This window comes from Morone saxatilis, unplaced genomic scaffold (genome assembly GCF_004916995.1).
Source record: "Morone saxatilis isolate NCDOM2014 unplaced genomic scaffold, NCSU_SB_2.0 Contig19, whole genome shotgun sequence".
In the NCBI taxonomy this organism is placed as follows: domain Eukaryota; kingdom Metazoa; phylum Chordata; class Actinopteri; family Moronidae; genus Morone; species Morone saxatilis.
The window spans coordinates 10,951,885-10,968,263 of NW_023339751.1; the positions used below are offsets into that span (position 1 = coordinate 10,951,885).

Below are 16,379 nucleotides of genomic sequence, written 5' to 3' on the forward strand. Positions count from 1 at the left end.
CCTTACCTCAATCAACTTCAAACTGCTACTCTCATTTTTACGTCATTTTGGTTGTGCTTTTCTAATATCTGTTTCACTTTGTCTTCTTCATCTCTGCCTTCAAAGTGATGAGGAAGACCAAAGTTTGTTGGCTTTTTAACTGTGAGTTTCAGTGTTGTTTTTATTGTAAAGAGATGGTGCTTTGAAGCATTTTAAAGACGTTTTTAAACTGGTTTTATATACATGATTAAGAACAAAAAAGATGTGATTATTTATTCTGATCATAACGATTTCTATTTAATTCCTGGTGTAAGCCTGTTTACTGCAAGATTTCTATAATAACCTGCATTTTGTGTTGACGCTCAGAATTTATGTTGTACAGTAGGACTATGCTCTTTATTTTCAGCCAGTGGTTCTCTCTTCGTGAGATGAATCTCATTGGCTTTTACATTGGTGCCATTCTCACTGTAACCTACGTTTAGCAAACTCATTACATCACATAATGTAGAAAACAAGACTAATATCGTGCATATATTTACTACAGATTGTCACATGTAGCAACGTGCTTTTCCCTCTGCTGCCTCTGACGTCTGTTGGCAGTCGATGAAAGAAACGCACTTCTTTGGTTTGTTTTAGTTTCTCTTTGTCTGGATGGTTTGTCTTTTATTCACAGATATGTATGGCATATTGAGAAGCACTTTTTTTGTTTTCCTAAACTTAACTTGAAAAGGGTCCCAATCCATAGGCCTGAATATGTATGTACAGATAGAGATATATATGACAGTTTCGCATGAACCCGGTTTTATTTTTACAATATTTCTGCATTTATTTGATTTGAAATGGTATACATATCTAATGAAATTCAAAACTTAACATAATAAGGAATCGTGAAATGCTGCAACAAACAAGTGCTTATTATGATTGGCACTTACGTTCACCTTCTGGAAAAGGAATTCAAAAGTCTTTCACAGGGCACAAGTGTGATTATAGGATTTCAGAAACTTACTGTACATTTTAATGGTGCTAATGAGACCTCTGTTTTGTTTTTTTTCACAATAATCACAGAGTGTCAGATCTGAAAACAAAACTTGTTAGCCAATGCTGACTAATCAAACTTTTTCTTCTTTTGCCTCCTCTCTGCTCTTTTTGAAAAACCACTCAAACATCTGATCCCACTCAGACAATTGCCTAAGATGATTTCGGGTGCTCAACCCTTGTGAAGACTTTGTTTACAGATAGCTTTTTTTACAGGGTCTGAATGAGGGGGTTGGTGTCAACTCCTGGTGAATCAGGATGTTTATTTTTTATTACCCATGAAAGAGAAGCTCTTCATTTTAAGAACTCATCGATGATATTTCAGCACAACCGATAAAGACCTTTCACTGCTATTCACACTAACACTGGTGGTATGACGTTTCCTGTGAGAAACATTTTGGACTTTTAGACACTTGGACTTCCTTTTGGTGCTAATAGGACAAGATGTCAAGGTACATACATTGACCTTACCTGGTTATATACTGAACGGTGATGGCATGGTGCTTTTTTCTGAAACTCAGCACACACTGATCTGGTATATGATTCTGTACAAAGGTAGTTTTATCATTTCTCTGGATGATTACTGGCTGACAAGAGACTGAGATGCGTTGGCATCCCACCACTGATCATGATTTTTTTTCAAAATACCAGTAAAATAAAAGCAAATTGTTGTGCAGATGTCCATCTGGAGTTCAAATGTCTTCCACAGAGAACCAAACTCTCCGACAATTCTCACAAATCACAGCATACACGCAAAATGAAATGAATGTAAACAGTTTTTAAATCAGTTGATTCAGAAAGAAGATTTTTGAACATGACAAAGTTTCTTCTGATTTACTGTGGGGGACATTCTCGATCCACATTGAAAGTCTTTGTATCAACGAGGAACTAACAACTAGCACCAGCATTTAAAAAATCTGAAAAAAACAAACAAAAAACTTTTATTAGTAGAAAATGTGTAAATATGTATGTGAACCATATTGTTTTTACTGTACTTTTAATGGTGTTTAGACAATGGATGATCTTGCTTATTTTGAAACTGAATTACTGTATGTTGCTGAAAGTATATCCAGTTTAGACTTGAGAAGAGACTAAATTTAGCATTCCTTTTATGGATGGCTGATCTCTTTCGGGATTGTGAAATAAAGTCATATTTATATTTTGGACCTGATCACAAGTTCTTCTGTCCTGATTTGTACACATGTGCTGTGTACAGTGTGTGTGTGTGTGACACAACTTTTGACATATGAGGACCTTGTGTTATTTATTTAAACATTAAGTAGGTCGATCTGTTTTTAACAAGCCAAGCAGAATATATTTTATGGGTTAATTTTTATTCAAAAAAGCCAAAAACACTTTTTTTCTTTCTGAATTTCCCACACAAGCATACTGTATGAGTCACTGCTGAGGAATTTCAGTTCAGTAATTTAGACTTTGACCTCTTAATGTTTGGGAATGAATCACTTGTTTTTGTATAATTTCTCCCCAGGACTGGTAACATCATGGTATTTTTTTTTTTTTCCAGATGATGTTGGAAAATAATTTGCTTCTGACTCAGTGAAAACTTAGTAACTTCAACACAAGAATGCTTAAGAAGTTTAGTCTATTCTAAATAACAATCATAATTACTGCTATTACCACACAACCCAAGCATATTGAGAAATAAGTTTTGAGATAATAAATCAAGAACATGCTGTTCTTCACTATATGTAGGCAGTCTGTCAGTCTGGTTGAAGAAGTACTCAGATGTAGCCATACCACAATATAAAAATGCTCTGTTACAAGTAAAAATGCATTCAAAATTCACAAAAATGTACATACAGTAAGTAATTAGCACATTATAGCACACAATATACTAAAAGTACCAAATGTACTCATTACGCAGAATGGAGCATTTCAGAATAATAAACATTACTGGATTATAAGTGTTATTAAGTGTTCATCATTGACATTTTGTAGCTGGTAGGTGGAGCTAATTTTAATAACTCACAGTGAAAACATTGAATTAAATAATAACTGAGTTATTGTGTTACTGTGAAATATAACTCCCACAGTAGAACAGTGATGACACAAAATGATGATTCATAAATGTCTGAAATCTCAATTTACTGCCTATTACAAAATAAACTATGGTCTATTGTGAGTGACACAGTGGTTGTCTTCACTCAGTTCAGGGCAGTGTGACATTAAGTGATTACACCAGGGACACAATCTGTGAAGAATTTAAGTAGACCTTTATTAATTATGTTAAAATCCTTGAAAGGTTGATGATGTGTGGACATCATAGTGAGGATTCAGGAAATGATTAATCACATGTCAAGTGTCACAAAAAACACGATGTTCAAGGGTTAGGATACTAGAGGTGCTGAGCACATTGGTACATCTTGATGGCTTCTGTCAATCTTTCCAACCTCCTTAAAGTTGCACATCATTGTGTGAAATTTGCTAACACAGAAAGCCACATGTGACCAAACCACATGGAGGAGGAAGTCAGTAACTGAGCTCTTGTGGCCATAAAGAGCTTTGTACATTTATACCAGCCTTAATTTTACATCACAGTATGGGCCTGCTCACCTCACCTTAATATGGCTGTGCTACTGTAAGTGTGCCATCAGAATAAACACAGATGCTGCGTCACAGTCGAGTATAACTAATTACGCTGAGCACAGCTATGGAATGAACAGCTGGCAGCAACTGTAGCTGGATTTATCTCCACTTTTGTGGGAGTAAACTGTCAAAGAATGAGAAACATGAAAACATAAGAAAGTGGAACATCAGATTACATATAAATGTATGTGCATACTGTGTCTAGTACTAATCCTGCTGAGGTGAGATGTAGAGTGGTCAGGATAAAAGTCAGTTATGAACTGGTTATTAAATCCCTAGCGGTGGAAACAGTATTCGGATCCTTTACTTAAGTAAAAGTAGCAATACTACAATGTAAAATCACAGGGTTTCAAGTCCTGCACACTTGAGTAAAGGTAGGCAACAGAAGTATTAACAGAAAAATGAACTGAAATAGCAAAAGTAAAAGCACTCATCATGCAAATTTGCCTCTTTCAGTTAAATTATGGCATCCCCAAGGTGCAGAAAGTTGATTTATTTATTTTTTTTGAGCATAAGACAATAATTTCTGCACTCAAGTTATCTTGCGCAACAATATAAAAAATAAGAATTCTTCAAAAATGTAGTGAACATTTTCCTCTCTACTCCAAATGTAGTGGAGGAGAAGTATAAAACTAGTGCTTAGTTACTGTGAATCGCTGCCAACCCCAGTGATCACTCTACATCCTGACCTTCTTGAAGGAGGGAAAGAGTACAACAATTCCTAATCAGCAACAGTCAGTTATTGCAGATGAAAGCAGGTAGGATGACCTCTAGAGGCTCATGAGTTACTGCTTTTATAAGAGGTATAAGAAAAATAGCATGGAGGTAGTGGAGTATTTGACTTTTTGCTGTAAGATTCTTTTCTTTTAAGTTTATGTACATAAAGTTACAGAAACATATGAGAGAATAATTATAACAAAAGCCTATGATGTTATTATGGGATGATTTCAAAGATAATATACAATAGTTTGGGAATATGTTGAGAAATATCATGAGACAAATGAAGATTTTGTTATATTGTCTTTAACCTGATAGCCATCCCATTAATATATGTGGTAGTATCGGCTCCCTATTTGGTAATATTGGATTTAGAGTATTCCAAAAAAATGGGATGAGGTGCTGTGATTTTAATATATTTAATCCACTGGTCTTCCAAAAAACAAATATTACATTATTAATACCGCAGCAATAGTGTGAAATAATATTGCCTATACTATTAAAGAGGATTTTTACCATATTATCCCCCAACATCTTGTTCATTAATAAATGGGAGGAGCAGCAAGGATGCTCATATACAACAGTAACAGGACTTTTATTTTACAAAAATAAAAATTTACTTTTATAAAGTAAAGTAGGTGTGGCGGATTGTAAGGGTCCAGAACAATACTGTCAGACAAGAAACAGGAAAAGAAATAATATTGTGTTTGAGCCTTTTAATGAATCTTTATAAACACTATCTGTGATTGCACCGACCTTCCAATATTTAAATCTCTGACAAAGACTCACCTTTTTAAAATTGCTTTTAATGTTAAGCTTAGATTGATGTTTTTTTTTTTTACTGTTTTACTATTTAATGTTGTTTTGCTGTTTTTATGTTTTTATGTATCTTTGAGTATCTAGAAAAGCGCTTATAAATAAAATGTCTTATGATTATTACTATTATCCTGACTTCTGGGAAGAACTTCATAGAGAGACACAGCACTCTAAAGTATTTTCAACATCAAACATATTGATATTTTGATGTGTGTGTCCTTTATTTTTTTTATTCTATTAAACAGGGATCCCTCTTTTGGGTTTCATACCACCCACCTCGGCTTCCGTAGGTGTGTGAGTGGTTGCAGTGTGACGCAGAAGCGCTGAACGGGCAGAACATTTCTTCTGTCAAGATGGCGACATCGGAGCCGGTAAGAGAGACAAGAGATAGCTGGGGAGGGAGGGAGTGTGGGGGGGGAGAAAACCGACTTATGTGCATGGAAATAAAACCTACATCTTCACTACATCTGGCGGCTTCATTACACCAGCTCACACCCTTGAAACGACCCCGGTTATTGTGTGTTTTTTGGGGCGTTTGAGTCCACAGATGTGTGAGTCGGTGGAGCTCATTAGCGTTAGCAGGGTGATGGATACAGGCTGCCTCACTTTGTTGGCAAGGGAGGGACTCACTCACTGCCTGGACGTCGTTCATTCAAACTCCCCATCCGCCGTTTGTTTTACACTACTTCGATATTAGAGTCAGTATCCGTATGGGGGTTTTTTAATCGACTCCCAGCACCTTTAGCAGCTCACGTTAGGATGGTATTGATTGGTTTTTTTAGGACAATCTGGACACGTGTGTGTGTAGCTCGTAGCTAGCTGAGCTAACGTCTGCTAAAACGATGTCGGGTTGTGTTAGGCGTATATATATGTGTGTTTTATCAACCAATAATGCGAGATGTTTTCTGTGGGCCTTTTAGGTTTAATGGTTAAAAAGGTTGACTGTGTAAAGATGGACACTACTGTCAAATGTTTAAGGTACTACTAGCCTACTTTAAGGGTTAGCTAATACTTACAATTCGACAGTGTGCTATGAGTGTTTGTTTTATATATATATTCCCTGAGAAATATCAGTAACTAATGTGCATAGGATGGCCAGTGAGGGAGGATTTTACCAATACCTTATCTTATTCAGCTTGACCAGTTTAAACAGGTTTAGAAAACCACCACTTATGGGTAATGAAGACTTTAAAGTCAGGACCAAGACCTCATTTAAGTGCTGCATTGTGACATAACTGTAACCACAAAGCAGCATCTAGCCTCCTATCACAAGTTGGTAATATATTAATGCACCCCCCACCCCCCTCCATAGCTTTGCGTAAAGCCTATGCAAACTCTTAACTTTTACGATGCCGATCAAAGGACATACAGGAGCGATACTGATGTAGACATTTTGAATGAATGTCTTTTTGTCTTCAGAGAAGGCTCACAATGTGTCTTTGTGTGTGTCTCTCTCCTCAGAAAGCACCTGAAACTGAAGATCAACCGACTGACAGCCAAGTCGTTGCGAATCCTGAGCAGTATATCAAGCACCCCTTGCAAAACAGGTGAGAATAAAACAGCTGCTGTGTTAGATTGCAACCCCTCAAGGTGCTTGTCCTACCGTAAACTGCAGCAGTCTGATGTTTATGGAGATTTAGATAACGCCGCTGAATTTGCATGCCAACTGCGTTTTCTGGTTGTCTAAACGTTCAGATTTTATAGCATTCTGCAACAAATACTGTAATGCAGCTTCTCGATATCATATTCTCTCCTGCTAAAGTGGTTAAACGCTTGTTCTTACAAAATGTGGCCTAAGAAAGACACAAGAACATACACGTTCACAGCATGACAGAAATATAACGCTACATGGAGGAGGACTTTTCAGTCTAAGCCAGCGTACTCTCTGTAGCAAGTGAAAGGCAGTAAAACTGGATTGTTAAAACAAACTGAAAACATCGTCCATGTTTATTGATTTATTTCATATTTGGCATATTAAAAAGAGATTGCTTACTCTCTGTTTTACACTGAAGAGCACACACATACTCTTTTGCCTCACACGCAAACATCACTTATTTTGCAATCCTTGCATCTTAGTTACTTCCATATCATTTTAACTTTGAAGTGCTAAGTTTTACTCGTTATAATAATCTGGGTGGCGGTACTGCTGGTTTTAATACTCCCTGAGGAACGAATATAGTCAAATTGCTTCTGTATGGAGGATGTGTATTTATTGAAAGAGCCCTAGCTTCTCTATTTTGACTTTTTAAACCATTATATTTATATTTGAATGATTTGGAGCTTCCTATTAAGCTTAAACCGTAAGAAGAAATGTGTGTTGAAGTGTGTCATAGCAACAAAAAGAGTCACAAAAAACCATGTTGTAAATAATTTACAGGTAAATGGTATCATCAAACGGAGGCTGTTTTTAGATTTAAACCAGAAGCACAGAATGAAGAAATCTGCTTCCTACTCTGCATGCGAATGTCGCAATTGTTGTTCGCTATTGTCCTTTTTGAAGTATTATCATAGTTGTGTGGTGGTGACGACCTATTCAGGGGCATTGTACGGTCGGTTTAGGAAATGCTGAATAGTTCACTTAGTTAGTCACTTCTAGGCCATTCTGCTTGTTCTGCCCAGCCTCAGAGGGCAAGGCTGCCCACGTCTGCTGCAGCCTGGCCCACTTCATCCTGCTATTATGGTTGCAGGCGCTCAGATTTTAACATTCTGTGGTCGGATTATTATATTGTGATGCCTTCACTGTAACACCCTTAATGATGGACGTCTCAGTTAAAGGGGTGTTGTCGCTTCTGTCTTGCTTCACAATTCTCATGAGCTTTAGAAGACTGGCGTGTTGTGACATATTCTTTAGAAATGCACACTAAGTGCACCTAGCGAAAACAAATGCAGTCTAATACAACAGACAGGTGTTGTCTACCGCATTTATACCAATGAGGGTAGGCTCAATAAAAGAAGACATCTGTTTAATGCAGTAACGTCAACAGCAACACAAACTACAGCCTCCAAAATGACCAGACAGTTGAATCAACAGCGTTTTAAACAAAACCCGAAGATTATAACTTTCTTGAAGGGCTTATTGCAGAACTCATCTGCGTTAGTTTTAGCTGCAAAACTGAATGTATGTTGTTACAGATCACGTCTTTGACTGTTGCTGTCGTCAAATCTTCAGCAAAATGAGTTAGTTGGATAAAACACAATTTAGACTTACTTGATAAGAGAGATTAGTGAACTCAAGCGGAAATGCAGGTTTCAGTTGTCTAGACGAAACAAGTGATCGCTCATTTTAATAATATGTGATAATCAACTTTCAGAGGCTAGAAGCTTACCTGGGATTGGCAATGCAACAATGTTTTTGTCAAGGGTTTGGGGAAGGTACAGAGTTTTGAACAGGCTGCGCTTCTCTATTACCAACTGTAACATAAGTAGGCACGGAGATCACTTTTAAGTTTCAAGTCATGCAAGGTGATTTTCATATGGTTACAGAAGTAAAGGGAAACGACAGCTGCCAGAAGTGTAGAAAAAACAGTTTCTGAAAACCTGTAGTATGCTGTGGGGAATGTTCTGCATTCATATACAGTCTAGTAAATGTGCTGCCAGACATGGCAACATTAAGATTGGAAATGGTAAAATCTTGGTAAGATTTGGTATTTGTTGCAAGTTGGCAGTGTCATACCATTGTTGTAAATATGGACACGTGCATTTCTTAAGATAAAAAAACTCCAGCTCCCACATTTACTCTTGACCCGTGTCAAGTGTGATGACTAGTCGACTAGGAAAATCCTCAGTCGGGGTCAACCCTGGTGGCGTCTCTCACCTTTTCTCTTCCTAGTTTCCTCCGTCATCCTCTTAGGTCTCCCAGTTACATTGCCTGTTCTCCGACTCCGGTTGTGGCATGACGCCCTCTCTGCTTTCTGTCAGCATTCGCCCCGTCCCAGGCCTTAAAACTTCCTCTTCCCATCATTTCAAAGCTCAACCCAGTCCTGGGCATCCAGGGCAGTATGGCTAAGCTAACTAGCAAACAGCAGCTACTAAAAAAACTAAAATATGATCCAGTTTTACTAGAATCAGTGACATAGTTGGTGGCATGTGACTTCTGCTGTAAAGTATTACGCACTTATACAAATATATACCAATATACAGTATATATGACATACACTCTCTTTGACTATTCTTAAGGAGTTCACTTACATAGTAGGGCTGCTCGATTATAGAAAAAATCATAATCACGATTATTTGGGTCAAATTGAAATCCGATTATCTCAAACAATTATTTTTTTAAACTTCAGAAACATGATGCCATTTATTGGACATTTGTCAAAAAATTGCATGGAGACTCAGTTACACTTTCCTTCCGTAAACATTTGTAAGTCTCCGCGTTACCCTGTTCAAACGAAGAACAACGTAACAGGAGAAACTGCAGCTAGTGTCCGGACCACCAGCGCGAGTATAAACACTTACGGCGCTCCCGTGACTTCACATTGTCGCGCAACAGGTCGGGAACGGCGAGTATACGAGCCCATGACTCCGTGTGTAGTGCATGGTGGTGGGGGAGCGACGGAAATACGCAGACTGTGGCTGTGTCCCAATTCAGGGGGCTGCATCCCTGAATTGGGACAAACGTTGCCAACAGAAAATGAAGAAAAAAGTTGTTTCCCCCGATTTTAGTTTTGAGATTGTTTGGCCCCAAAAGCGTAATCATGATCAAATTTCGATTAATTGAGCAGCCTTATTACATAGTAAAACCCTCCTTTTATCCCTACATAGACATATCCTATATCCTTATACAGTCTTGTCCTGTAGGTCTGCCGATATAGTGGCAACATAACGCTAATTAGATCAAAATATTGTAGTGAAGTACAAGTGTGTCGTGTTTTTAGACAAGACATGGTCCTCATATCATCCCTCAGTCATCGAGTGATGCTGAGCCAGCATTGCAAACAGAGCCACTGCCTCTTTAAGCTGCTCTCCATTTGTGTTTCCTGCATTTCAAAATACGAGCCTGCAGTTTGCCAATATAGCTACACCTGTGTTTGGACAGACAGTCCACCGCCCACGCCTGAGGAAATGGGTTAACTGGATTAGGATTTATAGGACTTTTTGCCTTGGTCCACGTCATGTTAGTCTAACATTAGTGACATATGTGGCCTTTGATTAATCCATCATTGACTAGACCTACTGTCTGCCAAGTTCCTTAACATGCTACGAGTAGGTATGTAAACAAACAAACGTGTCCTCGGCTGGGTTCATCACCAGAGGAGACACGCCTGTTTGATTTCCCATCTCTCCCCTACTGTTGTAATAATGTGTCAGCGGTGATCTTACACGACATGACCACAGTTGCATCCTGTGTTTTGGTTTACGTTCAGCGTATTAATCTGTTTATGACAGATGGGTGGGGTTGATGGTTGATTACTGTTGTGGAGGGTGGGGGGGGCGCCGAGTTCGGCTGATGTCCCCTCATTGCCCTCCTCGCTCCCCTGCTAGTCCCACCCCTCCTGGGAATAGATGAAAGAATAACAGCTCTCGTCATAAACAAAGGCTGCATTTGTAGTGCTGATGATGGCCAGCGTTCTCTGTTCTTTGCATTGATATGCCCGCTTTTGTCACTAGCTGTTGTGCTCTGTTGTGAAATAGAGTGCATATCTGTGCTGTTATGACTCTGGCTCAAGGTTATTTTGGTTTTTATACAATAGCACTTACAGTGAATTCCTTTTTAGACATTTCTTCTTTCTGAGATTTATAGGAAATGTTCCCGAGTTGTTTTGCTGTTTCTGTAAAATAAAGACGTAATTGTAATTCTGTGTCGTACTTTTCCACAGTCCTATGAATACTGATTAATTCTGTTTTAATTTTTGTCTTTTCCTTTCTCAGATGGGCCCTGTGGTATTTCAAAAACGACAAGAGCAAAAGCTGGACAGAGAACCTGCGTCTCATTTCCAAGTTTGACACAGTGGAAGACTTCTGGGCGTAAGTTTCCTCTGCTAATCCTGTAATGGAATTATGCTTTTGGCACTATATAGTAATAGTGTATATGTGGAGCATTTCAGAAGAATGGCATTTAAATAAATGATTTTGTATTTCACTCTGTAACTCACATAGAGCCAAGAAGGGATTTCTTGAAGCCAAACCTGTTCTTATTATGCAGATATAGATAAATGATCCTGGCATTAAATAGTTTTCTAATGCTGATGGAGGCACAGGTTGTTAGTGGTGTAAAGCTAGATTAAAATAACATGGGAGCAGTTTGAGTGTGAAACAAGTCTTTGTTTATGCTTCATTGTTCGTCTGCACCCCACTCATTGTACATTCGCCTGCAGTATAAGTTGGCGTCCTTTAGATATGACACTGGGTAACATGAGTACACTTAAGTTGAAAATACCGGTTAAAATATAAAATGAGAAGAGTTTTTGAAATATTTGCATGCCCCAATAAAGAGGACGACTTTTAAAGAAAATGAAATTTGTGTGTGCTGTGCTTGTGTGAAACTGAGTCAATTTATCAGTGTTAAGTTGATGTTAAATACTTCACTGTACCATTAATCTGAACCATGCCACATGAAGCTCACACTGTCACTGAAGTCACTATTCTGCGTTTCTTACAGATTATACAACCACATACAACAACCAAGCAAACTTGGCTTTGGCTGCGATTATTGTTTATTTAAGGTAAGGTCTATTTTAAAATAAAATTGTTCCAAATTTTCTGTTTGGAACAATGATGTATCTATTTTTTTTTTTCTACAAAAAGTATCATTTCAACATACAAATTATTAAAAAGGTATTTACTCCTTGTACCTCATTAAGAATAAAATGCAAATATTGTTAATTTCTAAAAGTGTTCCTGCTGGACACAAGATGTCTCAGTGTATCTGCACTGGTGGCTTCATGTTTCTACATCACATTTGTATAAGTTGCATACTGGACCAGGATTGATTTCGAAACTATTTGTGACATTTTTGAGTGGAGGGGGACTTACAGTTGTTTCCTTTGTCAATCATTTGGATGAAGTATTTAAAAGCTTTTTTTCCACTTTGTGTGGCAGGATGGGATCAAGCCGATGTGGGAGGACGACAGGAACAAACTGGGGGGGCGATGGCTGATGACTTTGAATAAACAACAGAGACACAATGACCTTGACCGCTACTGGATGGAGACGGTAAGACCTGTTTGCGTGGAACAGCTGGGCAAATCTCATAGATGAACCTGTCTCCTATTAACGGTTGTGAATTACAAGAAAAAGGACAATATGACTCATACAGTGTGTCACGTTTTGTGTATTTTGCAGCTCTTGTGTTTAGTCGGCGAGTCGTTTGATGAGGCAAGTGAAGATGTGTGCGGAGCTGTGGTCAATGTCAGACCTAAAGGTGACAAAATAGCCATCTGGACTAGCAACTGCCAAAACAGGGACGCCATCATGACGATAGGGTAAGTTCATAAGTCACCTTGTCAATAGGAAATAACTCAAGTGATGGAAAGAATCATTGTAAACTAGCTGACCACTAGATGGTGACACTAAATTACCATTAATCTTCACACACCATTCAACTTCTTTTTTCCACAGGCAACTTTATAAAGAGCGTCTGAGCATCCCCAGCAAAGCCATGATTGGCTACCAGTCACATGACGACACATCCAGCAAGAGCGGCTCCACCACCAAGAACATGTACTCCGTTTGAACTCCCCATTCCCTACCATTTCAACTTGCTGTAGATTTAAACAATTACCAAACTGCATCATCACAATAATAATTTTTGAGTTGTCAACTACTGTAGTGTCTTTTTCCTTTTATTAAAGATTTGTTCATAGTGTGTACACTTGGAGCTTCCCCTAACATGAGAAACTAGTGGGGGGCGATAGTTAAAACTATGGAGGAGGCCAGGAAGGTGAAGAGTATTTGGGCTCAAGATGTTATACGTGAGCAAGAGAACACACATGATTTGCTTTTAGAGTTGAAGAGTTCTTTCATTAATACCAGTGACCTCCCCTAGCTTAGCTAAGAACAAGCTTTTTTTTTTCAGTACTTAATGGCTTGGAGTTGCTTAAAAAAAAAAAAAACAAAACTTAACTATACAGCCTTGTGTTTTACTCATGCCGAGTTCTCACTCCTTTACAAGAAAAGTGTTTCTCACCTCACAGGAAAAGATGGTAGACAACTTTCACAGAACAAATTTTAAGGGCAATTTTAACTTGATTTATCCAAAAGTGTTAAGCATGAAGAATCTACAGTATCATAAAGGTGTGTAAAAGCCGTGGTCACACTCCAAAGTTGTAGGGTTTGGATTCAAGGCCACTTGTTGTTTCAGCCATGCTGGAATTGTGGAATATTGCTTGTAGTACTTTTTGAACTTATTTTCTTCCCCTTACATTTATTTATAATGTATGCATTGCAGTTGAACTTCTTAGTTGAAAGACAACCATGAAACTTGTGTTTTTTCAAATTGTTTTTTTCTTCTCTTTTTTTTCTCTTTTTTTGTTATTAAGGTTACAATGTGGACTACTGCATATAGATGACATTTTTTACAGTGTACCATACAGTAAAATGCTGACAGAATTAGGTGTGCTTTTCACTGTTTTCTTCCTAACAAAAACTGTAGATAATGTCACACTCCTCTCTTGGTTGATGCAAAGGAAAGATGATATTCATTGTGAAATGATTTTGCTCATAATGTATCTTTATTATCTGTAATTCCAGGATGTATATTACCTTCTTTCAAGTAAAGGTTAAGTGCTTTGCATTAAAACCAGAACCATGTCGTCTTGTTTTGAGAGAATTTGTGGTTTTATAGTTTTTATTTCCAATTTAATTTAAAAGGTGATAAATATAAGACTAATATTCACTTTACTTTAGCTCTGCTTTTGGTTTCTACCAACTCCTGAGGGAAATATCTGGCTCTTTAGCTGCTTAAAGCTCCACTATTTTAACCACCCTGTCTGTAACCAGCGGTGAGCCATCTGGTGCTCAGGGGGTACAGTAGTGTACAGTGAGGGTTTTAAAGCTTTTTCACTGAAAATAGCTGCCTGTTGGCAGCCAAAAAGGATGCAGTGAGAGCTAACCAAAACTGTAAAGTTGAAGGCCAGATGGTTTAAACAATGAGCTGAAACTCACTTTAAAGGTCGATAAAGACGGGGAGCTGCAGCTTCGAGTGATAATTCCCTGTAGGTTCATGACTAGGAATAACCCATTTCACATTATTTTCACATTGTCAATAATAGCTGCTTTAAAGACCCTTTAAAACCTGGTTTCAAATTGTAAGGTTTCTTACAATATTACAACATTAAATGAGCAATAATTAAAGTTCAGAAAAACTGAACTAATCTGCTTCAGGACCCTGATCATTGAAATGTTGCTAAACCCTGATAGAGAGCTAAAGTCATGATGCCACATCTGGGCTATCCTGTGTACTCAGTATAATCTCTCATTCAGCATTCATTAATTTCATTGGTCTATCTAAAAACATCTTTTTTTTATTTAACTTTAGCTAACTATCACATAGTCTAAGATTTGGCCATAACAAATGATTAATCTAATTTTTTTAACATGTTATTTTAAACTAATTGATATGTTAAATATGAGAGCATTTGACAGCAAACTGGGTTGGCCAGGTATTTTTTTTATGGGTGGCAGCTGCCAGGAATGGAACCTTAAAGTTCCTGTTTGACTTCAGCTGTCTAATGGTGCATGGAGATATGTGAAACTAATGAGGGGAAAAACAAGGACAAGACCACAAATAAAGAACTCATAGGACCCCACAAGAAACAGATGAATAAATTCAGAGCCTTTAACTTGCTTTAAAAAAGTGAATTAGATTCAGAAAACCTCACTTGTTTGTCCTCTGAGGCACACATACAGTGAAATACATTGAGCGGACCTTAATCCCGTTAAACAGGATCTTGTGATGTCACAGGGACTTGTCTGAATGGGTGGATTTAGACATCCTCCACCCTGGTGATAGAGCTTTAAAGTTTGTGTATCAATCACAATAACAGGGCTTTTCAGTGTGTACAGTGATCATATTTTTATTTAAGTGCTAAACTTCTACACAAATGCTTAGATCCATTAAATAAACTTAATGTTAAGCTAACAGTGAGCTTTTCATGACTTTTGGTCCTTCTTCATGTACCTGGTGAGCAATTCTGATTTAAATTGTTGATAATGTTAACACGTAATAAAAATGATTGCACAAACATTAACACATAAACAGGTGTATGGACACCTCAGATTAATTGTTCTAATGGCAAAGCAGCAACATGGCTTGTGTAAAAGTATAATACGACTGCTGTGTTTTGTTCATTTGCTGTGCAAGCTAGTTCTTTCAATAAATAAGGAATGTTTTACCTAATGAACGGAAATCCCCAGTAAAGAAAATTTTACAGTATCAAGAATTAGAATAAGTGGTCATAGTTCATAAATGGATATAAATCCATCCCTGCAAGAGTGATAGAAAAAAATTATTGGTCTCCCAGCCACGATCCAGCTACGGTCTTTACAGACCTCTTACTCAGTCGCTCCTCATTGCTTGTGTGCTTCAGCTGGACCCTGGCAGCCTTATATCAGGACAAAGTCATCATCAAAGGCTTTTCTTCCTCTCGTTTGCTCAACAGGTTTGAAAGCATGAAGGATGAGAAGAAGCAAAACTCCACAGCGTAGCTGAGCTCGAACAGCTCCAGGTTGACACTGAGCATCCACTCGAATATGGCAGACAAGTGAACGTAGAAGTACTCGTCCTGGGCAAACAAAATAGTATCTGGAGGGTTTCAAGTTAAGGATGTATGGGACAGTTAGTGGCAGTCAGATGTTTAACTGATCACAAAACATTTCATTGCTCCTGAGCAGAGGATAGACATATATGTGTATCTATATGAATATATTTATATATTTTTTTCATCAATTAAATTAAGCAAACATGTACAATTGTTATCAATATTATGCACTCATTTGTAATGAAAGGTACACAAGGACATGTGTGCTACATAGTCTAGTGTGTACTGTATACAGATACTGTATTCATTTGCCATGAACCATGAGCCACTTCAGAGAGGGTCCTAGAGGTTCAATCCCCAAACTTGGATGTTCATCACCAACTAGCATAAAGGTGCCTTTGAGCTTGAACCCTAAGAGCACTAGTGTAGTCCAGGGTATAAGTGGGTATACGGCGTATACCCACTTATTTTTCAGTCAGCATTGCGTATACCCACTTCTAAATCCCCCCTGATGCGCACCATTCA

General features: G+C 38.0%; 2 protein-coding genes across 2 annotated transcripts in view; one reads left to right on the forward strand and one right to left on the reverse strand.

Annotated features, from left to right (window-relative positions):
* Positions 1 to 5,444: 5,444 nt before the first annotated feature.
* On the forward strand, positions 5,445 to 13,218 carry eif4e1c (eukaryotic translation initiation factor 4E family member 1c). Its single transcript, XM_035663240.1, has 7 exons — positions 5,445 to 5,525; positions 6,616 to 6,701; positions 11,026 to 11,121; positions 11,756 to 11,819; positions 12,196 to 12,309; positions 12,439 to 12,578; positions 12,715 to 13,218. The coding sequence occupies exons 1-7, from the start codon at positions 5,508 to 5,510 to the stop codon at positions 12,827 to 12,829; spliced, it is 633 nt and encodes a 210-aa protein (XP_035519133.1). The 5' UTR covers positions 5,445 to 5,507; the 3' UTR covers positions 12,830 to 13,218.
* Positions 13,219 to 14,375: 1,157 nt separating this feature from the next.
* The window catches only part of si:dkey-228d14.5 (uncharacterized protein LOC796266 homolog), a 5,482-nt gene continuing 3,478 nt past the window's right edge, over positions 14,376 to 16,379 (reverse strand). The window contains exon 7 of the mRNA XM_035663239.1: positions 14,376 to 15,898. Within this exon, the coding sequence (XP_035519132.1) occupies positions 15,705 to 15,898 (194 nt within the window). The 3' untranslated portion in view covers positions 14,376 to 15,704. The remainder of the gene's footprint in view (positions 15,899 to 16,379) is intronic.

Bases quoted from the DNA above. Each gene is read 5' to 3' on its own strand.
- eif4e1c (XM_035663240.1), top strand. The intron at 11,820-12,195 runs GTAAGGTCTATT...TTTGTGTGGCAG, and splicing joins GCGATTATTGTTTATTTAAG to GATGGGATCAAGCCGATGTG. The intron at 12,310-12,438 runs GTAAGACCTGTT...TGTATTTTGCAG, and splicing joins ACCGCTACTGGATGGAGACG to CTCTTGTGTTTAGTCGGCGA.